General features: G+C 44.5%; 3 protein-coding genes and 1 pseudogene across 6 annotated transcripts; 1 reads left to right on the top strand and 3 right to left on the bottom strand.

The window, feature by feature from the left end:
• The first annotated feature begins 1,019 nt into the window (after positions 1 to 1,019).
• LOC120708619 (ribonuclease II, chloroplastic/mitochondrial-like) lies at positions 1,020 to 8,000 on the top strand. 2 transcript variants are annotated; one of them, XM_039993979.1, is made up of 15 exons: positions 1,070 to 1,449; positions 2,349 to 2,508; positions 2,655 to 2,768; positions 2,851 to 2,928; positions 3,009 to 3,137; positions 3,864 to 4,082; positions 4,344 to 4,526; positions 4,608 to 4,670; positions 4,785 to 4,891; positions 4,972 to 5,121; positions 5,259 to 5,418; positions 5,591 to 5,986; positions 6,243 to 6,467; positions 7,244 to 7,390; positions 7,483 to 7,963. In XM_039993979.1, the coding sequence occupies exons 1-14, from the start codon at positions 1,226 to 1,228 to the stop codon at positions 7,382 to 7,384; spliced, it is 2,349 nt and encodes a 782-aa protein (XP_039849913.1). In that variant the 5' UTR covers positions 1,070 to 1,225; the 3' UTR covers positions 7,385 to 7,390; positions 7,483 to 7,963. The 2 variants fall into 2 exon arrangements, with proteins under 2 accessions (XP_039849912.1, XP_039849913.1); XM_039993978.1 differs by having other exon boundaries at positions 1,020 to 1,449; positions 7,244 to 8,000.
• A 339-nt stretch (positions 8,001 to 8,339) lies between these two features.
• Positions 8,340 to 14,647, bottom strand: LOC120710254 (annotated as a pseudogene).
• Positions 14,648 to 14,966: 319 nt separating this feature from the next.
• LOC120708620 (transcription factor MYB3R-2-like) lies at positions 14,967 to 21,766 on the bottom strand. Its single transcript, XM_039993980.1, has 9 exons — positions 21,478 to 21,766; positions 21,191 to 21,380; positions 19,441 to 19,492; positions 19,091 to 19,148; positions 18,201 to 18,295; positions 17,988 to 18,091; positions 17,373 to 17,501; positions 15,795 to 16,930; positions 14,967 to 15,585 (listed from the first exon to the last, which is right to left on the bottom strand). Exons 2-8 carry the CDS (start codon positions 21,355 to 21,357, stop codon positions 15,838 to 15,840), a joined length of 1,698 nt encoding a protein of 565 aa, XP_039849914.1. The 5' UTR covers positions 21,358 to 21,380; positions 21,478 to 21,766; the 3' UTR covers positions 14,967 to 15,585; positions 15,795 to 15,837.
• A 631-nt stretch (positions 21,767 to 22,397) lies between these two features.
• On the bottom strand, positions 22,398 to 25,013 carry LOC120708617 (pentatricopeptide repeat-containing protein At4g11690-like). Of its 3 annotated transcripts, none has more exons than XM_039993976.1 (5): positions 24,526 to 25,013; positions 23,228 to 24,485; positions 22,995 to 23,117; positions 22,688 to 22,831; positions 22,398 to 22,605 (listed from the first exon to the last, which is right to left on the bottom strand). In XM_039993976.1, the coding sequence occupies exons 1-2, from the start codon at positions 24,742 to 24,744 to the stop codon at positions 23,472 to 23,474; spliced, it is 1,233 nt and encodes a 410-aa protein (XP_039849910.1). In that variant the 5' UTR covers positions 24,745 to 25,013; the 3' UTR covers positions 22,398 to 22,605; positions 22,688 to 22,831; positions 22,995 to 23,117; positions 23,228 to 23,471. The 3 variants fall into 3 exon arrangements, with proteins under 3 accessions (XP_039849910.1, XP_039849911.1, XP_039849909.1); XM_039993977.1 differs by having other exon boundaries at positions 22,398 to 22,653; positions 22,761 to 22,831; XM_039993975.1 differs by having other exon boundaries at positions 22,398 to 22,831.
• Between the last annotated feature and the right edge of the window lie 652 nt (positions 25,014 to 25,665).

Below are 25,665 nucleotides of genomic sequence, written 5' to 3'. Positions count from 1 at the left end.
TTCTGTAATCCCTCTTTTGACGCTTATGGCGTGATTCGCTTGATCTGCATTGGCAGCTTACAGATCTGTGTTTGGCTGGTAAAATGCGATGAGTAGGAACCGAGGATTCCGGCAGTACACCAGGCCGTAGGACCGAAATGTACCAAGGTGTACCACGGACTAACATGAACTAACCCCTCCGGGCCCAATCACAGTGCACTGTCGCCAACCTTATCCAATTTAAAAAAAGGATTAATGAGGACCACACAAAAAATCGCGTGTGGAGCGGCTGTTTGGAAAAGTTCAACAATACCTGTACATCCCACGATGCACAAAAAGTACTCTTTATGACACCTCTGTCGCCCCTTTATGTCAAATCATTGCAGGCGGTTTGCAGCATCCCACCATTGAATACATCTTAAACAAAAATGTAAATACATGTGAATATGCTGTAATGGGACAAAATGTCACGGATCTCGGTACATAAGCAACGATCAGGATAAGATCTACCGCGATGGCCAGACATAAAAACGAGTTTTCGATTTTTCTTTCATTCCTTCCCCCTGGGCTCTGGCAGGCCTCCTTTTTGAAAGATTTTTGCACGGTTAGTATCTCTTCTTTTTGAAATGACTAAGCTCTTGTTTGGGACCACGAGCCGGATAAGCGCAACGTGGCTCGCGGCTCGCTTTTGTGATTTTTGGCCTCAGTTCAAATCTCGTGTATTGATTTCGCAGGCGGTCGGAATAAACGCGTAAGAAGCGACGTTCGGCAGTATTTTTTTTGCGTTTTTTGCGGATAAACACCGCACACGCGGTTCCAAACACGGGCGTTTTGACAATTTGTACTAGCGGCTCTCTGCGTTCCTAATTTTTTTAGGAGGGATGCTAACTAGTTACAGCCCATATACGGCCTACTACCTCTCTTTCTGTTCAGCCCAAACACAAGGCGATCATGCCGAACCTCCTCTCTTCCCTTCTTCCTCCAAAGGCTTCAGGCCCATGTTAAGAATTGAAGGCCCACGTACAAATCGCCTCGCGGTGTCGGGATTTTTCTGCCTCTCTTCCTCGCTGCCCTGCCGTTGCCACCTCATCAGCAGCCGCAGCACCTCTCCCACCTCCCGGTTCATCCCTCGCCTCCCACTCGCGCCCGCGGGGGCTCGTCGTCCCTTATCGCCAGCCAAAACCCCACCCGGAGTTGTGCGCCCCGCGAACTAAACCTCCCCGCGGCGGCCATTCGTCGTTGGTCGATGGGGCCGTCGCCCATGGCGGCGCGGGCGGCGGGCGGGTGCTCATCGGCGGCGCTCGCGCTCTTCGGCTTCCGCCCCCTCCGCCGCGCCGTCCGCCCGGCCGCCGCTTTCTGCTGGGGCCAGTACCCCCCTTACGGCGGCTGCAGGAGCCGCCTGGCGCACAGCCTCGTGGATTCCGTCCTGGATGAGCTCCGCTCCCGGCGGCGCGTCCGGGTCTCGGCAAAGTAATGCGCCCTTCACACTTGACCCTCCCATAACCATAAGTCGCTAGCGTTATAGTTTGAGCCAGTGCGTTGCTTGAGTAGTTGAGTGGCTCGTGCCAGTAGCTACTGAATTCCGCATAACTTAGGAGCGGGGGCTTGCATTATTATTTGTGACCTTGGAGCTTCATTCAGTCCCTTGTTACTTGAAAATGGGTATGACAATAACCTTTTGAAGGTATTTGCGGGGAAATAAAATGAATGTTGGAGAGACTGAACCATTGAATTTCTGGAGCAAACAATCTTGAGTGACTGCACGAGATAGACTTCTGATTTGCACCATACGTAGGTGCATGATGAACTCGTGGTCAACTGTTGCATCATAATTGATTACTCTTGGGTGTAATTCAAAAAAATTTATGCAACAGGCATGCCATTTTTATAATTTATCCATGATCAGAAACAATTTTTTAGATAATGGATGACCAAACAGCATATAAAGATGTGTTTCACTGAGCTTAAATGTTACCATTTCTACACTTTTTGGGAATTAATACTACAACAGTCCGTGAAAAGAACTAGAATAGCGCTGGACTGCTGTGGCTCTATTATACTGTGGTTGCAGTTGCAGCAGATGCTCTAGAGTCTAGATAGATGTATTTTGCCCCATTCATACTGTATTTTTGGAATACGTATAGTTGCTGAGTTTCAAATGTTCAACTAGCTAATCCAATATCACTACCATTTTTTGTGGGTAATACCGTGATGCTGCTCATTACATGGTGCTTTCATTCTGCAAGATGTTTATGATAATTTCTGAAACGGTGCATATGTCTATTAACTTTGTCACTGATATCAATCATTTCCTCTAATGATACAAAGTGCTCGGAAACTTAATGTCGGAATTCCTTGTTTCTCCTCAGGATAGGATTGCAGGGCACAAAAGAACTGTCTGACAATAAGATAGATAAGAGGGCATTACAGAAAGGGTTGCTGCTCGAATTTCAGAAAGATTCAGATAGATCTTTGCTTGCAGTTGTTGAACGGCCTGATGGAAAGAAAAACTGGATGGTGACTGATCAGGTCCTTTATGAACGGAGAACTATATTTATCCAGTTGATTAACCGGTCTAGTTTATTTATACCTGGACATACATCCTTCATTATTTTTCTTCAAACAGAGAGATATTATGGATTCTGCAGAGACATGACTGTTTTACTTTTGTACAGAATGGTATCTTGTCTTCGATAAAGCCCCAGCAGGTTACATATGTCGTCCCTGGTGTCATGAATTTTGACGCTTCAAGAATTGATGAATTTCTTGAGAAAGCGCAAGACCTTTTGGTAAGTACTGCTGCATGAGCTGAACGTATTGCTATGTACTATCTGTAGTGTTCATCAGGATGATCATACTATTTATTAACAGGACCCAACAGTTTTGGAGTGTGCTTGGATGGAGCTTTCTGAGAATGATAAATCAATAACGGTTGAGGAGTTTGCTGAGGTGAGGTCTAAGGTTTCTAATTTTTTCGACTTCCTATTTGTCCTGTTGCTATTCATATTTGATTCTTGTGATTTGCTCAGATAGTATATGGTAACAAGGAGTCTCTGGAAAGCTACTGTGCGCATTTCTTGTTATCAAGGGATATAGTCTATTTTGTCAAGGTAGAGAGCAGAGATTATTCCATCTACCAACCTCGCTCACCTCCTCAGGTATATTTTCTAAATATATGCGCGACTTACATCATGTGAAAATTTAGATGATTGGCAAGTAAGGTGATGCATATTCTTTAGTAGCACCATCTCAGAGTGCTGTGACCAATTAATCTTTTGTGATCAGTTGCAGCTCTGAATTTTTAAGTCTTTTGGACCACCTTTAGTGCAGTCAATTTCTATTTCTATATAGAGTTTAATTCTTTTTTTTGTTTATGTAGTTACTTTATGCGATGGGTCTTTCTTTTGTTTTTGCAAAAACATTGTGGGGTCAAAATGACCCCAGAATGCTCTATTCTGGCTGAATAAAGTGGACAAGTCCTTTCAAACCTGTCTGTTCCCTTCCACTTTTTAACTTACTATGTGTTCATATGTTGAGTACCATGGTCTGTATGAGTACAATAAGGCTGTGTAACTAGCATTTTGGTCTCTTGATATTGTTTATATTGGTTTTGCCCATCAGTTTCCAGTAATATTCCTTGGAAGAACATATTTTTTATCTGGCATGTGACGTTTACAATAAGGCTGTGTTTGTTCTCATCTTTTTCATCTGGATTCACAAGTAACTGCCATGTGATGTTCGACATTATAATCTGGCATGTTTTATCAGATATGTATTTTGTTTATGTGTATTAGCGGCTGCTGGTTTCCTTAAATTACTCTTATTGATTAATTTCTCCATTGTTATATTGGTCGGTAAACTTATTTTCTTTTATCTGGTAGTAGGTAGAGGAACTTCTACGACGGAAACGTGCTAAAGAGGAAGCTGAGAAGGAACTGGAAGAATTTGTCCACTTACTCAAGTCTGCCAAAGCATTGCCTATGGAGTCCAAGCCTCCGAAAAGTTCATGGTTTGTGGATGAGAAAGTTGGGCAAAAAATTGAGGCTCTTCAAGCATATGCAGTTGATGCATGTAGCGATGAACAAAGAAGACTAGCAGGAAATGTAATATATCAATATTCCACTTTCCAATTTTTTCATGCACAATTATCGTATTTATTTCTGCGATTCGTTTACACTACCTGTTGGTTTGTTGGGTGTCCATAAGCCTTATTTATTATAAACTTAACTTTATAAGTATTTGTTCCTTCATAAAAAATCCTACTCCAAATACTTTTAAATTTAACACCATTCTTAAATTGAAGGAAATTGTTAAGTTTCCCCTTTTGCTGAAATTTTTAAGCGTGGTTTTTAATGTAATGGCAGATTCTCAAAGCTATGGGGTTCACAAGGACGTCATCAGCTGCTCTAAAGCTCCTTATAAATGTCGGTTACTTCCCTGTGCATGTCAACCTTGATCTTTTCAAGTACGATGTTCGTATCACGTACACCGAGGAAGTTTTGTCTGCTGCGGAGGAGCTTCTGGTGGACAGACCTGATTCAGACATGGTATATTTAGTTTACTGTCGGATGCTTGTGCTCTTTATCTGCATATATGCATGCCTACATCTCTGGTGTTTTACCTTTCAGCATATCAGGAAGGATCTTTCAACTTTGAAGGTGTACGCAATTGATGTAGATGAGGCTGATGAAGTATGTTTCTATTTCTTTGCCATTGAATCTTTCACAAAGAATGAATGATACCTATATTTATTGTTAGTTCCCACAAATAAATCCATTAAACACTCAAAATTCCTGGTGATTCAGCTTGATGATGCATTGAGCGCAATTAGGCTCCCTGATGGTAGGATAAAGGTCTGGATACATGTTGCTGATCCAACGTGCTTGATCAAACCTCGGAGCATCATTGATAGGTCATTGTTGCCATATCAAGTCTCCTGTTCTATCCTTTGTATCATTGCATCTGTTATTCAATAGAGCTTATTGTCCACAGGGAGGCAATGCACAGAGGAACCTCAATCTTTCTACCAACTGCTACGTTTCCGATGTTCCCGGAGAGGCTTGCCATGAATGCTATGAGCTTGCAGCAGGGTAAACAATGCAAATCTGTAAGCGTATCTGTGACTTTGCACCCTGATGGGAGGTAATGTTCCATTATTTTCCCTTGCTGATTTCTGAGCCAATTCTTTGTTTTGTTTGAGAATGGATTTTCTTTATTTTGTAAAGAATGTCATAAGAGTGTAGCACATTCATTCACATTCCCTTTTGTTTTGTGCATAGTATTGCAGAATATACTCTAGAGAATTCAGTCATCAAACCTACCTACATGTTGACCTACGAGAGTGCAACTGAATTGCTTTACATGAACCTTAAAGAAGAGGAAGAACTAAGGATTCTTCAAGAAGCTGCTTCCATCCGTGCACAGTGGCGTCGTAGCCAGGTGCATGCAAAATCAGTTTTGCTATTTGCTGCTCTATAATTCATAATTTCAAAAATGTGTTCTTATTTTGTTTCTCACTTCAGCCTGCATGCCACTCTTATCAAAAGTTTGTTTTTTCGGGAGACCACCTCCTGCATTTTCCCTCCAAAATTTGACACCCTCAAGTCTGCAGGGTTCAATAGACACTGCAATGATAGAACCACGTATCAAGGTGTCAAATCCTGATGATCCCGAACCAAATATTAATCTATATGTTGAAGACCAAGCCAATCCAGCAATGCAGCTTGTATCTGAAATGATGATACTCTGTGGCGAGGCAGTGGCTGCTTTTGGTGCTGCCAACAATCTCCCTTTGCCATACAGAGGTCACCCCCAGTCTAACACGGCAGTGTCTGCATTTTCTCATGTACCAGATGGGCCTGCAAGGAGCTTTGCAAATATCAGTGTGCTCCGTGCTGCAGAAATGGATTTTCAAAAACCTGTACCACATGGTGTACTTGGTATTCCTGGCTATGTGCAGTTCACCTCTCCTATTCGAAGATATGTTGATTTGCTAGCTCATTACCAGGTAAATATGCTAATACTATTCTTATGGGTCAATGAAAAGTTGCATAGTAGGCAAGAAATTCGGAAATTTTGCATTTATATTTTCATGTCGCCAGATTTCTTAGTGTGTTATTAATTTCTCATTGTTTAATTATATTTTGATGTTGCTGTATTTTTAGCGTCTCCTCAATTTCTCATTATTTTATCATTGTACCTTCATCAGAAGAATATGTCTAGGTCAACTTGATTTCAAATATTGACAAGGAGTTACACTGTAGGTAAAAGCTTTTCTTAGAGGTGATTCCCCACCATATTCAGCGGGTGACCTAGAAGGAATGACATTTATTGCGAGCATGCATGTTAAAGTAGCTAGGAGGCTTCATAGCAACAGCTTACGGTACTGGTTGTTGGAATACTTGAGGAGACAGCCAAAGGGGAGGAAGTACAAAGCGCTGATTCTTAAGTTTGTTAAGGATCGTATGGCAGCTCTGCTTTTGGTGGAGGTAGATCTACATTCTCCCTATGATAAAATTTTACTTGATGCCTTGATGGTTCAGATTTTCATATAGTTAGCTTTCACCGTGATAGTATACGTAATAGTAGCTTTGATATGTGTGCATATGTTCCAAATAACTCCTGTAAGCCTAAATTACTCCAATTATTTACTGGTCTAGCCAATCCCAGATGATATATGCTGCTTCTATCCGATCCATGACATTTTACTTGACTTGGTCTGGGTTACAGGCCAAATTGACCTGGGACAAAAACACATGCTATGGACTAAGGTCATGGTATATCCGTGAGTAGTATTCAGTCAGTGTACTCGGTACAGAATTGAACCAATACTACTGTTATTTAGTCCATTCTGATTTTGATGGTATGGAATTTTGTCTTCACTGTTTCTTTCAACTACTTATGCAAGCTAGTCAAACTTATCGAAACTGGCTAAAGGGAAGGAAATGACACCCTTCTCCTGATAGAACTAAATGAAGATAGCCAGTTTGAGTAGCACTAGAGAGATCCAACATGTGAGTTCCAGAGGTTCATCTCCTTTTGGGAGTCCTAGATGTTCTGGGCAGCTATTGAGAGAACAGGGTTTTACTTGCAATGGCAGTTGGTCAACTGAATCCTTTTGCTAGCCTAATAAGCCATCAACTGTGTTTCTTAGACTTGTGTATCATTGGTAACAACTGCTTCTATTTGCTTTCTATCTCCCTTTCTTAAGTATCTTTCTCATGAGTATCATTCTTCCAATGCCGATGGCAAATGCCGCCAACAGGTCGGGATGCAAGTTACAACAATAGTTTCGCGTGGGAAAGTGGGAGATGAAGTTAGTGTTGCTGTGGACACGGCTCATCCACGTGATGATATCTTATCAATCAGAGAGGTTATTGAGGATACCGATGATACTGAGGAGTAAATGCAGGCAAATCTCAATCCTCACACTTCGGATTTGCAGCAACCTGCAGGTACTGAAATGCAATGTTACAGTCGTTTGTTCCTCTGCTGTGACTGCAGTTACATTTTGGTTCCGGTAATCCTCCAAAAGACCATGCCTTTGAGCTCATCGCTCCAGTTAGTGTAGCATGGGTACAAATGGAAAATTGCAAGGGTATCAGTGCCAGTACCAGTAGTAATTCATTTCAAGCATAGATGGACAGGATTGATAAAGAGGTTAACAGTTCGTTTCTCTCGAGCTAGGTTTTGTGACAATCAGGGACCCAAATGCTGATAAATAGGGAATTTTGTACAGCTGCAATGTCAGCAATTTCATTTCTTGCGGGAATTCTGCTGATATCTCTAAACCACTTTGATGTATACTCGATGTATAGGCTAGTAATAAGATTTCCTTAGATCACCACTGAAGTATTTAATTGCAATGTACTCTCAAACACTGTACGCCATTCTGTTAAGATGATCGAACTGATGTTTCAATTTATCTAGGAGTATTGGTGTAATGACTAATGAATGGTCAATTTATCTAGGAGTATTGGTGTAATGACTAATGAGTGTAAATATTGTAAATCTTTGCTGCATTTTGATTCCGGTGCTATCGCTGCCGAGATTCTGGCGATGAGGTCTGGTAATTCGGTGGTTCTAGAGTATCAGTCAGTGCAGGAAACGTTCTTGAGGTTGGGTTTGGACTTCGGAGAAGTTCCGGGCAGCTACAGCTGGCCTAGGCGAGGCGCGCGAAGCGTGATGCTTAGGTCCGCCGCGCTGAACGGCACTGGTGGATCTGTTTGTCCGAGATGGAACGGCCTCGCGGCACGGGGCACACACCCGCGGCGTGAGAAGCGCGGGACAAATCGAAAATCACGGGAAAATTGAGAGGTTGGGTGGTGGTTAACTGATCACCCAAAACTAACAGTTGCCAGTTGGTCCATCACCCCCATCGAATCAATCAAATGCAGTACACAAAAAGAAAGAATCGGTCAATCAACAACGGCTTTAAGCACACTTGATTACACATAGTTAACAAGCCAATGATAATGCGAACTACACCCAACCTGAATTACTATACTACAAACCAACCAAAGAACTTCAGAGTTCACAGCACCTACTCATTGAAGTTTCTGTGCTTCCAGCCTCCAAAATCCTCATCATCTTCCTCAACCTGAAACCAGTCATCGGCATGCAGGTAAGTCTACGGGGCTACGCCAATTTCAATGGTGCCAATAGGCGTACAACAGACTACGGGCGTCAACAATGCTTGAGAGTGACTGTCGTCGTCGTACCTTGGCGGCGGTGAAGGTGATGCCGACCTTGATCTCGCCGTGGTACGTGCTGTCGGCGAGGACGACGCTGTGCTTCGCCGCGTTGAGGTGGTACGAGCCGTGCTCCGCGCCCAGGCTGATGATGTCCGTCACGTCGATCCTGCAACGCGGAGGATCATCGGTTAGTTGGGTCGACGACTAGCAGTTGGACCGCCGTGGTTGACTGACAGGGCAGCAGAGCAGGCACTCACGTCGCCTCCCCGAGGAAGTCGTCGCTGGAGAAGTGGTCGTGGTCCATGATCCGGAGGATGAGCTTGTGCTGCGCGCTGGACGCCGAAGAGTTGATCTGGAACTTGAACACCTCGTTCCAGCACGGGTTCCTCCCCTGATCTGCAATACGTTCCCTATTCATGAGCATGCTCTGAAATGGGGGGAAATTTAACAGAAAAAAAAATCTGTAGCAGGAGCTGACCTCGGGCGACGCTGCTCTTGCACTCCTGGCTCCGATACTGCACGATCACGTAGGGGTCGATCTTCCCTGCTGCTAGGAGCGGCGACGCCAAAGACACCACACAGTCAGACCAGATCACTCGCCGTGTAATTCGCCGGAAAACACAAGCAAACCCGACGAATCACAACTACACAGCCGCGCAATTCGGCGGCGAGAGGCGGGACGCGACATGTACGTGCACGCACCTAGGAAATCGGTGCCGGAGAGGCCCCTAGCGTCGACGAGGTGCACCTCCAGGACGCCCTTCCCCATCCTCGCTAGCAGGGTCTCTTCTTCTTCCTCTGTGGGGGAGTTGCGGCCGCGACGTCCTCTTCTTTCCCTTCCGGCGCTGGCGATCGGCGAAGGCTACAGATACCTGACCGGTGGCGTGCGAGCGTATTTATCTGCCGGCGCGCCTCGCTCCCGCTGCGTTGGCTGGCTGAGTCCAGGTCAGAGCTCGGAAGCGGTCGCCGGGGCCAAGAGAACGCACGCCTTTATTTTTTTTCCCCTTCCGGTCTCCTTCCTCCTTCCCAGTCTCATCCCACGCAAAGAACCCGCCTCGCCCGCTTGCTATGCCAGCTTGGCGGTCTCTTCTGCACGAGCAAAATCGCCGCGCGTTGTCGTCTTCGTGGAAGCGGCGCGACGGCCGCCCCCAACCGCAAGTACCCACGGCCTCGTCGTGCTTTGACCTGTTGCCGCGAGTAACAAGTACAGCGAGCCCTGTGGGCCCCTTGGCTTAATGATGATTCATCTAATCCTCTTGCATAATTGCATTGCATTGATCCCCTCTCCTTGTGCTCTGTGATAGTTGCTGACTTTTCAGATGATTCCTCTCGCGTCGCTCTCCTGCGTGCTCGCGACCACTGCCCCAGTGTTAAACTTTCCGGACGGAAAATCCGGTTTTCCACTTTTTTATCTGTTTCCGGCCCGCACCGAAAAATTATTTTCCGTCACTGTTCATCCGACAACGACCATGTCCATCCGTTTCCAACTGTTCATCCGGTTTCCGGTTTTTTCCCGTTTCCGGTCCAATCTGGAAAACAGCTTTCCGCCGGAAAGTTTAACCCTGCACTGCCCTCCTTCCCTGATTTGCAAAACACGGGCCGTACCAAGTACGCGCACACAGGAGAGCTGATTGACGAAGACCCCTACTTTGGTTTGTACTTGGGGTTTGGGATTCTGGAGCGGTTTGATCGTTTCCACGGGGGCAGTTTGTGCGCTCCTTCCTAGCCTCCTAGGCGTCTCCCTATCTTTTGGCTACTAACTACGGAGTAGCTATACGGTCGCGAAAAGCTACGGAGTAGCTATACACCTTGTTTGGGACGGCGTCTACGACGCGTTTCAGCAAAAGAAGCAAAAAAATCCCGTCAAATGTTCTGCGGCGGACGCGCGTTGCACAGCTGCGCTCAACGGGGCCAAATGAACTGGAGCAGCCAAAAACGCGAGAAGCGAGGAATAGAGCCGCATTCGGCTTATTCGCAATCCGCTTCCCCAGACCACGGTCCCAAATAGGGCCATAGACAGACGCCCATAAACTCCCAGCGCGTCTAGATTTTTTTTCTTTCGAGACTCCCACGTAAACCAGATCGAAGAATGATCGTGAATGCATTGGCGCCGAGCGTCACATAGTTGATGAGTTTGTATGTTTCCTGTTTTATGTAATATATATCTTTTTAAACTTTTGTAAGACTTCGCTTCTCCTTCTGCCTTTTTTTTTAAAAAAAGATCGTGAATGCATTTTCGGGCGTCCATTTAACGGAGACCGACCGGACCGGTCGCTCTCAGGTCATGGATTTAGCGTTTCAGATTGTCAGGTGCGGCGTTTGCGTCTGACCTCAGCCTGGTTTGCCTTTTTTATCGCTGGTTTCGTGCCTTAGGGTTTACCAGCAACTGACGAGGACATGTGGAGAGCACATAATATATCCCAGTGCCAAATGTGCGTAGTAGCTAGTTGCTGACTTTATTCGTCACTAGGTACTGAAATTGTTTACTCACAACTCAGCACTGGATATATTTACAACTATATATAGTCACATACTTGGAGCAATGGTGGAGAGTTGAAGGTGACAGCCTGAAGGATGCTTTTGTAGTAGACAAACATGAAGTTTAGTAAAAGACGTCTTCCATTTTGTGCGTATACGCACGGGTTTGATTTTTCCAATTATCATCGGCTACGAGGAAAAGCAAGCGTTGGAGCGCTACACAAACGACGCAAACTGGAGCTAGAATAACAGGACAAGCTGGTAAAATGGCATCAACAAGCATTCACTCATACAGAATCTGGCAACGTTCAGAAATGCTAAGGTCTAGGCAGATGAAGACTTGACAGTCGCAGCCTTGATGATATCCACGAACTCAGGCTGCAAATGTGGAAAAATAGGGTGTCAGAATTGTGAAGATAACTTAAAGACATGCTGCACGATGCCTTCAGTGAAATATTTTGACTCCTTTTTTTAAAAAAATATTTGACTCCAAACAGTAACAAGAATAGCTTTAGCCACAGGTTTGTTTTCTATAACTACTTCGATTTCGGTATATATATTTTTCATTAAGAAGGCACAGGGGTAGTACCTTCAGTGACGCTCCGCCAACAAGGAATCCATCAACATCTGGTTGAGCCGCAAGCTCTTTGCAGTTAGCTCCATTCACAGACCCTAGACTCATACAAGATACAGAAAGGGGTTAGCCCTATTTCGGAGCAACAAGAAGCTAATTTGATTTGTATACACCATAAATCAACAATCTTCATTTTCCCAGTTCCCTATCAAAAGTCTTTATAGAACTTCCAACATATTATAGCAGTAGGTATGGAAAATAATAAGTGGTTTCTGTGGTGCTACCTCCATAAATTATCCTGGTCGATTCAGCAACTGCAGGACTAACATTAGAGTGGAGCCACTTTCTCAGACCATCGTGAACCTACAATATCATGCAAATTTTGAAGTTTAGTCACAGCATAATAAAGTATCAGCATGTCAAGAAACAATAATTATCAGATACAAATGGGGGACACTGTTTTCAAGCAACAGCATGTCAACGATCTTGTTTAAGAAGTTGTACCTCCTGAGCCTGGGCAGGGGTTGCAACCTTGCCGGTCCCAATAGCCCAAACTGGCTCATAGGCCAATACAACGTTTGTCCAATCCGATATCTTCTCTGAAAAACAGAGAAACACAGTAAACAGTGAGATAGGAGAAAACAGAAGGCCTTTGTTTTTGTATGATGCCATATGATGCTAAACAAGGATTCAACTAATAATGGTAATCTGTGTTTACTTGGTAAAAAACAAGCATAGAAGTAATTTAACATATGTGTACTCTATTTCATTTTTATTTCACAATATTTCCTGGCTACACAATGTAAAAACAATAAAAAAAATGAAGGAGCAGTTGCATACTGGAACCTATATTAAACAGCAACAGGAGTTGATGGAAAAACACAAAATGTTCTGAAAGCGGGGAGACAAATGATTGTTTCATGTAATCTGCTTAGATAATATAATAGAAGGTAATAGTTACCAGCAATAGCCTTTGTTTGTGTAGCAACAACATCCATTGTTGTTCCTGCTTCCCTCTGCTCAAGGGTCTCACCTATGCAAGCAATTACCTTGAGACCTTGGGAGAGTGCATATGCAACTTTATCGGCAACGAACTGTCATGATTTGAAGAAAGTTGATATTAGTAAAGATAAAATATCAGTTTAGACAGCTTGATGAAAGAACACAATTAATAAGCCTAATAGTAAGAAAACTCAAGTTCTATTATATTGGAACTGGTTGGTTAGCAACCCAACTAATATGATAGTTTAGTAGATCTACAGAGTTAACGAATTGTCAGAATATAATCATATGATTTCACAACATTGCACAATGGTAAAAATAAATATTAAAATCTGACTCCTACAGTCTAGTGATGTCAAAATATAACAAGTTGGGAATTAAACAATGCATGTCCCTAACAACAGCCATGGTCTCACCAGACACAAATCTGGTAAAAACTTAACAACATGTTTTGGGACCTAAATGTTGTTATGTATTCAAACTAATTTCAACTGTTAAGTGAGACAATCAAATCTGGCATGAAATGCTAATATCTTTTTAACACAATCCCAGTATTTTTTTTCTATGGAACAATGCCACTAATTTCCAATACAGCTTTTTCCAAGCATATAGTAAAATAACACAGGAATGTTGCAAAAAATAAATCAGACCACAGTCCTTTCCAAGCAGCCAGCAGAATAACAAAAGAATGTGGGTTCCCAGTACAGGAGATAAATCAGACCACGTCAACTAAATAAATTCAACAGCAGACTTAGAATTCAAAATGCACTCACATCACTGGATTCACCCATCAGAGCTCTGCGCTCAGAGTGCCCCAAGATGACCCACGGCACCTGCAGGTTCACCAGCATCTCAGCACTGCATCAAGAAAACTGACACATATAGTGAATTGGAAGCAATACTTCACCGACAATTCATTTGGTTAGCTGGATTAATGAAATGGGTTGACTCCAACACACTATCATGATAGCACTGCCAACCTTAGACTCAGCGCAATTACTATCACTAAATTTGATACCACTGAAGATCCATCACTCAAAGGAATACATATGTTTGATTAGGCATACCATCCTTATCCCCAGTGACAAAATATAGAGAACTTTCTGCCATAATCAAGCCACATTTACAGAAACTGGAACCAAACGAGCTACAAGGACTGAAAGGTGAGAGTGCTGAGACCCGTACCTCTTTACCCGCACTAATCTAGATGCTCTTGACCCAATCTGTCAGAGCAGACAAGCGCTTCATTCTACCGCATCTACCACAACGCTAACCATGACACATCAAAATTCAAAACAAAGAGGGACAAGCAACCTGATCTCGCCGGTGAAGGCACCGCCCTTGCGCAGCAGTTCTGCGCGGCGACGGCGAAGTCCAGGGGCAGCAGCCCCTTGACCTGGGGCAGGAAGACGAACGGCGGGCTCACCACCACCTCTGCTCGCGTCACCGGAAACCAACCAAACCCTGAGATCAGCACACAGATCGATCCAGTCAAAACCAAACCACCAGGTCCAAACGGCCCCGCGGCTGCAAGCGCGGGGAGCTGGGATCATGAGAACTGCGACGACTCACCGACGACGTCCTCCGAGGGCACCTCAGCCTCGTTGAGCACGGTCACGATCTTCTTCACGTCCTCACCGGTGCCGTTCTGCGCGCGGGGGAAGGAGGAGCGGATGACATCAGAGATCAAACCAAAAAAGCCAAGCCAAGCTCCGGCGTAACGAGACGTCGGATTCAAATCGGGAGGCGGGTCCTTACGCATTTCCAGTTGCCGCCGACGAAGAACTTCCTGGGAGCCATGGCTCGTCGCGCGCGAGGCGGAGCAGCGGCGATGGGGACAGCGGAGTTGGGTTTGGAGTTTTTTTTTTAATTGCAGTTGGGTTTGGAGTTGGTGTGCTTGCGTGAGGCGAATCGATTCGAGAGACGGGGCGGTTATATCGAGGGGGGCGGCGTACAGGTGGCGGTGGCTGGGGCTTCTTGTGCGGCGTTTTCTTTCCTGGCTGATGCTGCGGGCGTCGCCTTGGTAGAGCAGAAGCCGCGGAGCCAATCGCAAACTGGTTTGGAGCATACGCAGCCGGGTTGGCAGTCTAGGCGCCTCCGTTTTTCAGAGTAGCATACAAAATCCGACACACGAAACAGATACGAGTATAGTTATGTCAAATTGTCAATTGACGTCACACCAAAAAAAATCATATGCAGATCAAAATTCAATATATTCATACAAGTTCGATTCAGATAAGTATAGCAAAAGTTCGCAGCAGAGAACTTGGGAATGCCTTTGACAAGTATGGAAACACATAGAATGCTGCCAACCATGAAACCAAGCCTATTGCCTGTCATAGATAGTTTCTTGACAAACCCTTGCCAGAATTCCAGAATTTAGCCCACAAATCAGGCTTTATTGTTACAAAGAGCAGACCCTTGCTGTTTAGCAACATGCGGAACGCACGGTTTGAAAGAAGCAAACAAAAAAGATTTAACATTCCAATGGGGAAGCTCTTATTCAGCTAAATGTTTTTTTTTCTAAAGCTATGTTTTCTTGTTTGTACACAGCTGTGGGCTTCTACAATCTTAACTCCTAGCTGTTAAGTTCACAAAATGGTGCAAACAGTGTAATCCTCTATGGAGTGTATCATTTCAATCTAGACAGTATTTTGTACACCCTGATTACAAGAGATGACAGGGTAATTGATGGCCCTTTTGCACTCAGTCCGTCGTTTCAATTGTTGGAGGCTCTTTTCTCCACTAGTGGTGTTTGATTTGCATTTTGGCTTGAACTGGGACATTTTTGTGAAGCATGTTAGTTCAGAAAGCAACTTCCATGTGTCCCATCGTGCTTCGTAAGATTGAGATTGGTTCCTGAAATGCAAAGATGAATCAATCATGGAAAAAGTGTGGTAGTTTCAAGCGGAACTAGGTATCTTTATTGCATAGAAGCAAAACACCCATTTTCGAGTTGGGGAGAACTAAAGCTGAGTGCCTGGACACTTGATCAAGAAAATGATTCTACACGCTGAATAGAAAACAAACCAAACTAAACAGACAATAAGATGTTCAAGATAACATACCTGCAAATTAAGGATAGTTGGTTACATCCAATCACTGTATGCGCTACGTCCCCTTAGAATTTGCGCCTTGAGAATTATGGCAAGGAGAGTTCAGGATTTCAGAACCAGAAGTATCCAATCCATCTGCTGAAAAATCTAGCTGTTTCTCAACTGATTTTAGGGCAACCATTCTTTTTGACCTGATCTGATAGGGAGGTGAAGCATCAGAACTCCTGACAGATGTCAATAACCCATCATCAATAGGGCCCAATGACAAAAATGATGCAGTTTTAAATGACTCTGGAGAATTTGTAGAAGCTCTTGTCCCATTAGCAGTGAAAAAGTTGTCTGAAGTAGGTGTTGATTTATCACGTTTTCTTTTCCTTAATATTGAAGGAGTGCATGGAAAGCTGTCAGCAGCAGTTTTCAAAATTGAATCGACAGTTAGTGGACTTGATACTTTGCCAATTGTTGGAGATGGGGAAGTATAACCATCAGGTGACATAAGCCCATCCCTGCTATGCTGTGTTGTTTGATGTGCACCATGATGTTCAGAACGGAGTGAGGAACTGATTGGGGCAACTTCTTCCATATTAGGAATCTGATAACAAAGAGGACCAAGGGTAGAATACAACTCATTCTTCAAAGATGGTTTGGTACCACTTTTGCCTGGAGCAGATTCTGACTGAATGGCACAGCCTTCCTCCACAGGATCAGGTGTGGAGCTAATCTCAGTACACTTCTCATGCTTCGAATGAATGGAATTAATTTCTAGGCCCTTCTCACGGACAGAGTCACTTTCCAGACCTTGTACCGCTAGAGTAACAGCAGAACCATCAACTAGTGATGAGTATGAAGCCTGCACAGTTGGTATAGAAAGAGAAAGGAGACCACCAGAGTCCTCGATAGATTTCAAATTGTATGCCTGTAAAAGTGGCCCCATAATGGAGCGATGAGCTCTTCCAGGGACATCTTTTGAACCAATGTTGGGCACTTTGTTCAGATCAAGATGGCTGCCAATAGCTACAGGCCTCATTTGATCCTTGAAATCATCATGAGCTAGCAGGTTTGGAGTTGCGAGAACACTGTTGGCACCGTAGACATCTAGCTTCTTTCTCAAAGAACTGTTCCAATGATTCTTTATAGAATTATCAGTCCTGGAAAAAAAAATTATCAGTACGGTTCCAGAATCCAGAGACCCGGATTTGGACAAAGTGCAGAGGGGAAAAAGAAAGCAGGAACCAAAAAGCAATGCTTGTGAGCGTAGAACTCAAAAAAAGGAGACCTCTTTGGACTCATTTATACTGTGCAACTCCACTAAAATGATCCAGTGGTTTACAATTTATACAACTATAATAAAATACGAAGTATACTAAAAAAATAAGCTATGATGGCACCATTATATCTTCTTTAAAGTAAAAAACTGATGACTCATGATGTTATTCCACGTTTGAACAAGTTAGGTATCAAAACAATTGCAAAAATAACAACTATAAGTAATTCAACATCATTCACAAGGTCTACTGACAGGAGCAAAGTGATATTGAATAAACTAAATGAAAAAGGAAATTTTCCAGAGGGAACTAAGCTTTCAAGTACCTTCCAGGAAGAGCTTTTGCTATTTCTGCCCACTTATTTCCATACACTCGATGAGCATTAATGAGTGCCCTTTCCTCCTCAAGAGTCCATGCATCTTTCCTTATTTCTGGATTCAGATGATTATGCCACCTGCAATTTCAATAGTTTAGAACAAGGCCCATAAGCATGTTATGCATCGTACTGTATTAAGCTTAGGTACAAACATGCAGTGTATGGAACCGGCAATGGGACTTTTTGACAAAAGGGGACTGCCTGAGCTATGTTTGTAAGCCAATGATCACAGATAAAGGGAGCACAACAAAACAGAAAGACAGACAGATTACAAGGACCAATTTCGCTATCATTTTTTCACACTGGACCAATTTACCCAACATTATGATAAACACTCCTTAAATCATCCAGCACCTTGCATAGAAGTAACTAGGCTACATTCTCAGATGTATGCAGTTAATTTTTTAAAACAACAAGCATAGGTATTTACATGAACATATTTATTGGGCACGTGATAATGAAGAACACACATCTGTTTTGATAAGCACCTCTATATATCAATTGGAAGGTGTATTAAGAATGATATTAACCATGCGAACAATATGTCCATGATCGGATGAATACCTCTCTCGGCATTGCTTGCCTATGCGGCCAGGCAATGACTTCGCTATGATAGACCATTTTGTTGGTCCATACTTGCGCACAAGGTCGATGATTTTATCATCTTCCTGTAGAAAAGGACACAGATATAACATCTTCCTCTAGAAATTTAGCGTGGATGAAAAAAGCAGCAGTTTCTTTTTCTCTGAAAGTGAAATCAAAACTACAGTTACAAACCTCTTGAGTCCAAGGGCCTTTGATAAGCTCAGGATTAAGAACCTTTTGCCAGCGATGCAAACATTGTACCTCTGTCCTATCATGGAAGAATTCAGCTGCATAAATAGAAACAGATAGAGATAGCTTTTTCTGAGTTCACGATCCACAAAAAAAACATATAACAGAAAAATTCTAGAAAAGTTTTGACATTTGTTTGTCTAGGCAAACAGGACATGTGCATGCATACCATCTACCACCCATGGAAAATGGAAAATAGAGATAATGCCATAGTTCAGTGTTGCTAAGCCGAATACAAGAGCACCAACAAATGCTCTTACTTCTTGTTAACCCTTTTTAATCAATTGGGCTAATTTTAATCAACAATATGCTCAATCAAATTTAGCTCCTTAGTGCAAGTGCCTGTGGAGCTTCAACATGGCAGGAGAACACCTTTGCCGTACCACACATATTCTCAGGTCTCCATGAGAACTGTTCACATTCACAGTTTTTCATGTCAAAAGTCACTGCAGCATTTCCTGATTCATGCTCATTTCTAGATTCAAGCTTTGAAGTCTAAAGCCATGTAAACAGCTAGCATTTCCTTCCCTGGACTTTGGTCCCTTTTTTATAAAATTGTTTTTTCACACTGTGGGGATCTCCCCCACAGTTTCGCTAAAAAAAACATTTATTTCACCTCTACAGCATAGGCTGCAGTATTTGATACAAATATTTCTTCAATAGCAAATAGACAGTTAATTAGAGAACGAGGCATGCCTCCCTATTACATGGGCGCACTTGGCTTAAAGATAGCATAGAATTATACAACAGACAATGCCAAGACAAATAAGAATGAAACCTTATTCCAATGATAATTGAAAAATATTGAACGCACAGTGGAAAGAAGGCGCAACCTATTTTTTTCCAGTTTCTACCCTTGAAAGTTTCAACTGCCTTCCGCAGTGTTTCATCCTGTTGGCATATGTTGAAGTCAGTAACAGTTCAATTATGTTCAAAATAAAGAAAAGAGAAATGTCTCGCAAAAGAAATATCAACAGATCAGGACATGGACAATGAGGAACTCACAAATGATAAATAGAACAGCAAAAGGAACTATTGCATGGTGCATTATGATACCAATGTGTATATTCATATTATATAGGTCAGTAAACCAAACTAGACATTCATATGAACTTCAGCATATATGCAGGTCAATATGTCATGAACTCTTTAATCTTTATAACAAAGAATGTAAGATATAGACCTCTTCTGGTGTCCAGCCACCCTTAGCTCTTCTTATGGGCCCACTTGTTCGCCTAACATAATGAAGAATTTATGTTAGCTAAAAAGAGGAGTATATTTATCAACCAGAAGTTACTGATAAAGTGCAGATATAAACTAGCTGACTAGCATAAATACAAGTTTTTCTCTTTCTTTATCGGAAACAGGGGCATATAATCATATATCAGAAATAATTAGAAATAGAAACGCTAACTAGTCTTTGAGGCATTTAATTCTCACAAAAGATGTACTCAAATACACAAAAATTCACATCTAAATGACCAACCTTAACGTGCCGTAATATGTATTACCACTAGTTAAACACCAGAGAACGGAAAAATCCCAAGATAGTATGTGTATGCTGCAATTACTGAAAAGTACTGTAGCATTCAACACATTTCACTCGGGAAAAGATTGGCAACAAGGTACTGCTAACAAAACAAGTAAAACCCCACAAATTTGTTAAGTACAGCAATGAAATGGCTCACTTATTACACAAACTGTCACTTCCTGCCACTGTTCATCACTAAAAAATGCTCATTCACTCTTGCTGGAATGAACCATCCCTCATTAAGCGAATGCTTGACTGGAGCAGCCATAGCCACTCCCAATTCCTTTAGGTTGGATTTGAGACATCCAAACAAGTGATAAAGGAAAAAAGTAATAATATTGAGGAACAACTGACTGAGCAAACAATGAACAAAATTTCACATAGCAGATAGTGGGCCATAGTGGATTAGCTTTGTGAGGGACAGTGTTCAGCATGATACAAACAAGGATGCATTCAAAATATCAACATTTAACATAACAACTATATAGAACTATATATTTAGGAAAAAAAGTTGAAATACTGCTACAGCCACAAACTCAGCCATTGCAAATGTTACATCATACAGTACCATACCATCACTACAGTATCCCCCATTTTTAACCACTATGCTGCTCAGTACACCACTAAGACCCCACTAGCACTACAGTAGGTGCTCTACTAATAGACTAATAGTACCTTAAAAAGGACCAAATTTATACAATGCAGAAGTAATGAAAACAATGACTTGACCATACATCTATCTCCAACACAGTAAAATGACCATACTAAGCTGCTAAACCCTCAATAATAATGTAATAGCACGACAAACACCACCTTTGACATCAATACAACTTCTACTGCACGCACACAAACAACTGAGCACAGCTATCACAGCAGTTCAAATATCACACAACTAAGGACTGCAATCAACAGCAGCCTATGACATTGAACTAACCATCACAGCACACTGAAACATCAGCAGCACACCAGTGCTGCTGTTCCTTGAACTGGTGTGAATTCAACATGCAGTGTATTTATGTTTCATAAACTCAGTATGAATTTAGCATACCACCCATCGCAAATTTCACAAGGCAAGCAAACTGTAATGGCTGAATGGCTCCAATAAGACAAAGCCCCACTTTTCTCATCTCAACAACCTCAACAACACAAGTCCCATGCTCCAATAACACATGATTCTATTCCGAATTACAAGCGAAACGCTCATCACATTGCAGACCGGCAAATGACCACGGAGATAACCACAAAACCACCGCTCCATCCATAAATAAAAGGTCTCCATAACACCCACCACTATAGGGCACAACCAGAGCAAGCATCCAAACAAGGTAAGGTAAACGGTACTACCCAACGGCTAAGAGCCCAGATCCCTCCCCGGATATGACAACTAAGGGCAAGGCCTCACCTCAGGCCGGAGATGGAATTCCCCGAGCTTGATACCGGCGGCGACGCCCCGGCCTGGCCTCCGCCGCCACAGCTGCTGCCATCAGACAAAGAGGAGCTCGACGCCGCCAGGGGCTGCCGATTCTCCACGCACCCCTCCTGCACCACCTCCGCCGCCATCGCCCCCATCACCTCCTCATCACCGGGACAACCTAAAACCGGAAAATCGCCACCAGAATAACTAGACTTCAGATCAAATCCCCCATGGCAACCACCCACCAAAACAGATCGAACGAAACGCCGACTCACGAATCTAGCGGATCCCAGATCGAGCGACCAGGGGATCGAATTGGGGCTCCGGGCGGCGAATCGATCGGCGGCGAGGGGAGGCGGGAGATGGCGCGAAGCGAGGGAGGCGAGGCCCGAAACCCTAGGGAGGGTATAAAAGAGCAAGCTTTTCGCTGCCTCCCTCTACGGCTTCGGTTGGGTGTCGGGGGGAGTTGAAGGGGAGACGCCAGAGGATGCTTTCAAAAAACCTCGCCCGTTGAAGGTCAGGGGGCGAGGAGGAGGAACAGAGGAAATAAATTACTGCCCGCCTTCTTTTCCGAATCGGCCCCTGGACTGTGAGGTTATTACTAATCCATTTCGGCGATGAAAGGGGGGAGAGGCATGTCCAACTTAATAAACGTCATAATAACTGTGGTTAAAAATCAGCAGAGTCGCTTTCACAGTTTCACTAGATCAACAGGGTTTAAAACGTGCGATCATATTTAACTCGCGCGGCCAAAATCATGCAAGGCGGGGGACGCCAGGTATATTTCGTCTGCGACGCCCCACTTGCGCTGTCCATTTTTTGTAATTTCTCGGAGCAAGAGGGTGGAATGTATATAAACGCTAAACGGGAGCGAGGCGGCTCCGGGACGGAACGAAACGTATGACGGACGCCACGGCCCACGGCCGTGTGACGGAGAGGCTGATGGCGGCGTCCGCGGCGCCGAGCCAGCCTGTATCATGGAATGCCGCGGTTTGGTGTGCTCGCTAACGCCGCGCCGGTTACCGTTGCGGGGCCGGGGAGTTCGAACCCCTAACGGCTCCCCATCTCATGTGGGCTGGTACGGTGTGCAACGAGACGGGGCACGCCGCATCCGGCCGTCCTGATCCCTTTTCGGTTCTCCTGCGCCGTCCGATCTCGACCTAGGGTGCGCAGCAGTTCCGCGGTCGCCGACCCATAACTAAACAACTGTAGCTTCTACAGAATACAACCGGTCTCGTCAAGATCTAAACTTTACATAACCATCAACATGACATGATAATAAACTATTAAACTGTGATGAAGAATCTACTAGTACTAACAAATTTTACACGAATGAATGAACTGTTACATGATCCTGTAGCCATCGATCAGATGTGGACACGTGGTGGAGTCGTCTCTCGTTTCTGAAGCCAAAGGAAGCACCAGAGCATTCAGATTCAGCAACTGCAAACCTGAAGAACAAATGATGATCGGATATGCGTTTACCTTTGTCACAGACTAAAGACAAACTTAGTACTACATTTGCTTCAAGTAACACGAATGGTTTTAAGAACGGTACGCAAATGAATAATCTTGTGCTAGACATGCCCGCTGCTCTTTTTTGTTGTTGTTGTTGTTGTTTCGATAGACCTGTTTGAACAAACTCATATCACAAACATAGCAATCTGAAAGGCTATATATATTCTAGTTAATCACATGGATAATAGGAGTTCCATTAAGGTGAAAATACTGTATGTACAGGAAGTAGTTGCGTTTTCTGCTGTTCCGTGGGAATAGCACGCAGTTAACAAACCTGAAAGATAGTTGGCGACAATAGCATGTACTCATCCAGCAAATCCGTGGACCAACTGAAAGATGGTTGGCAGTCATTGACTGCATGAACTCATCCAGCGAATCCGTGGACCATGCTTGACCTCTGATGAACAAGGGGAGAATCAGAGTTGATAAACTTGGAACTTCCAGAACGAATCAACTGATAGTACATGAAAAATATTGACTTTTGAAAGGAAAAAAAAAAGTACTGACCTTTGTCTTGAAGGAAAATGTCTCAGCACGTGGATCTTCATCTTTCACGGCTGTACAAATGGAGCCAACCATTCTCGCCCGTCGTGAAGGAGATGTTCAGTAAAGGACCAAAATGTCGCTACAAGAAAGATTTCAGTACACCTTCCCTATGTAGGGGGGTGCTCTTTTGGGTATCATCTTTCCCACTCAAAAACTATAGTAACATATGACCTGGCAGATAACAGAAACAACGTGCCTAACTACTTTAAGTAAAAGGGGCATCTATGGAATCGTCCAATCTTGCCTTAGCATCCAATAATGCTCTGTGGATGGATTCACTTGTTTGCAGACCAGCACTCGCCATGTCATCAATCAAAGCCTCCGCCTCCAGGCACTTCCCTTCATTGCAGAGAAGACGGATCGTCAGGCAATAGCTAGCAACGTTTGGAACCAAGCCAATCCTCCTCATTTCCATGATCAGCCTCAGAGCCTTATATGAGCTTCCTTCACGCCCATAGCCATAGATCATCATGTCATATATCACATTGTTTGGCTTGACACCTTTCAAGTCCATTGACTGAAACAGCTTCCTGGCTTCCATCATCTTCCCTTCCATGCACAGTGCATGCAAGATAACACCATAACTCTGCACATCCACCTCCAAACCAGTCCTCTCCATCTCTGAAAGCATCTCGAATGCCCTCATCATTTCATTTTCCTTAGCAAATGCATCAATGAGTATGGTGTACGTCACTTTTGTAGGCGCTAAACCACGCTCCTTCATGTCCGAGAAAGCTCTGATCGCCCGGGCCATATCTCTAACACGACAGAACCCAGCAATGAGCGCATTGTATGTCACTGCACTAGGTAGGAACCCAGCTGCCTTCATCTGGTTGAAGAAATGCAAAGCATTGGAGATCTTCCCAGCTTTTCCATAGCCATCGACAAGAAGGTTGAACGTCACCATGCTTGGACGGATACCCTCCCTTCTCATCGCTTCCAGTAGTTGGACGGCATCCTTCAGCTTGCCGTGCCTGCACAACCCCGCAATGAGGGTGTTGTAACTGACAGCATTGCGCGCCACGCCCTTGACAAGCATTTCATCGAACAGGAGACGGGCGCGCTCGAACTCCCCAGTCCTGCACCACTCCCCCATCAAGCAGTTGTAGGTGTAGAGGTTGGGCTCGACTCCGCCTCTCCTCATCTCCTCAAACAAGGCGAAACCCAATTCCCTGTGCCCGTGAACGAAGTAGGCGTGGATCAGGGCGGTGTACGTGACCTCGTTAGGGGCCACGCCCTATCAGGGCGGTGTACGTGACCTCGTTAGGGGCCACGCCCAGGCGTGGCATTACGTCGAACACCCTCCGGGCCTCCACCACGTCGCCGCTCCGGCAGAAGTGGTGGACGAGCGCGGTGCACGCGGCCACGTCCAATGCCACGACGCCTGACTTCTCCCCGCGGGCGAGCACCGCCAGGGCCGACCGCACCTCGCCGGCGGCGCAGAGCCGGCGCACGGCTGCGGCCGTGGTCGCCGCCATCAGAGTCCGCGTGTAACCTTTAAATCAAAGCTTTCAGCCCTTCCTGCCGTTTTCCGGGGGTCTGGCCAATAGCTCGCGGACAGCGGAAGGGGGCGCAGCGGGCCACGGCGAGGGTCACGAATTCCGCGAAACCGTCGCCGGCAGACTCGCCAACGCCAATCGCGATGGCCGAAGAAACAAGCTTGGTGTATGGTCCGACGAGTGGCTACTTCTGGAATTGGAAAAAGTCTACTTGACCCCTGACGTATCAACATGTATCTAACCTACACCACCAACTACAAAACCGGCTAATGAACATATTAAACTTTGCAAAACCAGGCAGGGAACCCCCTCGGGCGGTTTGGGAGGCTGGTTTTGCCTACGTAGACAGACAACGTGGCAAGCTTATGATGTGGAGGGCTGGATTGACTGGGTTGATGGTGGGACCCACCTGTCAGGCTCCCTCCCCCACATAACAGCCGACGACTCACCTTCTCTGTTCATTTCTCTCCCTGTCCGCTCTTTCTCGCCCTCTCCGTCTCGGCCTCTCCGGCGACGCGGCCTGCACGGTGATGAGCGGTGGCAGCTTGCAGTGATCGGCTTCCGCAAGGTGATCCAGGTGCGTGATTGCTGGTTGTCTTCGTATTTCTTGGCCGCGATGGCATGTTCAATTGAGAGGGGGGGAAGGGGTTTCTGGGGTTTGTCGAGACCGGATTTCTTGCCTTGATTGCATTGGGATGTCTGTTTTAGTAGCAGTAGAGGTTAGTTTAGGTTCAATTGATGGTGAATTCGTGACCCTTTTGGACGCGATTCAATGATTAATGGTGAATGGAGGTAGGGCTAGGTTTTGTTGCAGTCTGTTGGTAAAGCCAGTGATTTTAGTTGGGTTGTAATGCAGTGTTGTGTTTTTCGTGATCAGGATGGACGACCTAGACAAGATTG

Source organism: Panicum virgatum, chromosome 5K (assembly GCF_016808335.1).
Source record: "Panicum virgatum strain AP13 chromosome 5K, P.virgatum_v5, whole genome shotgun sequence".
NCBI classification, from domain to species: domain Eukaryota; kingdom Viridiplantae; phylum Streptophyta; class Magnoliopsida; order Poales; family Poaceae; genus Panicum; species Panicum virgatum.
This window is presented reverse-complemented; position numbering and strand designations above follow the sequence as displayed.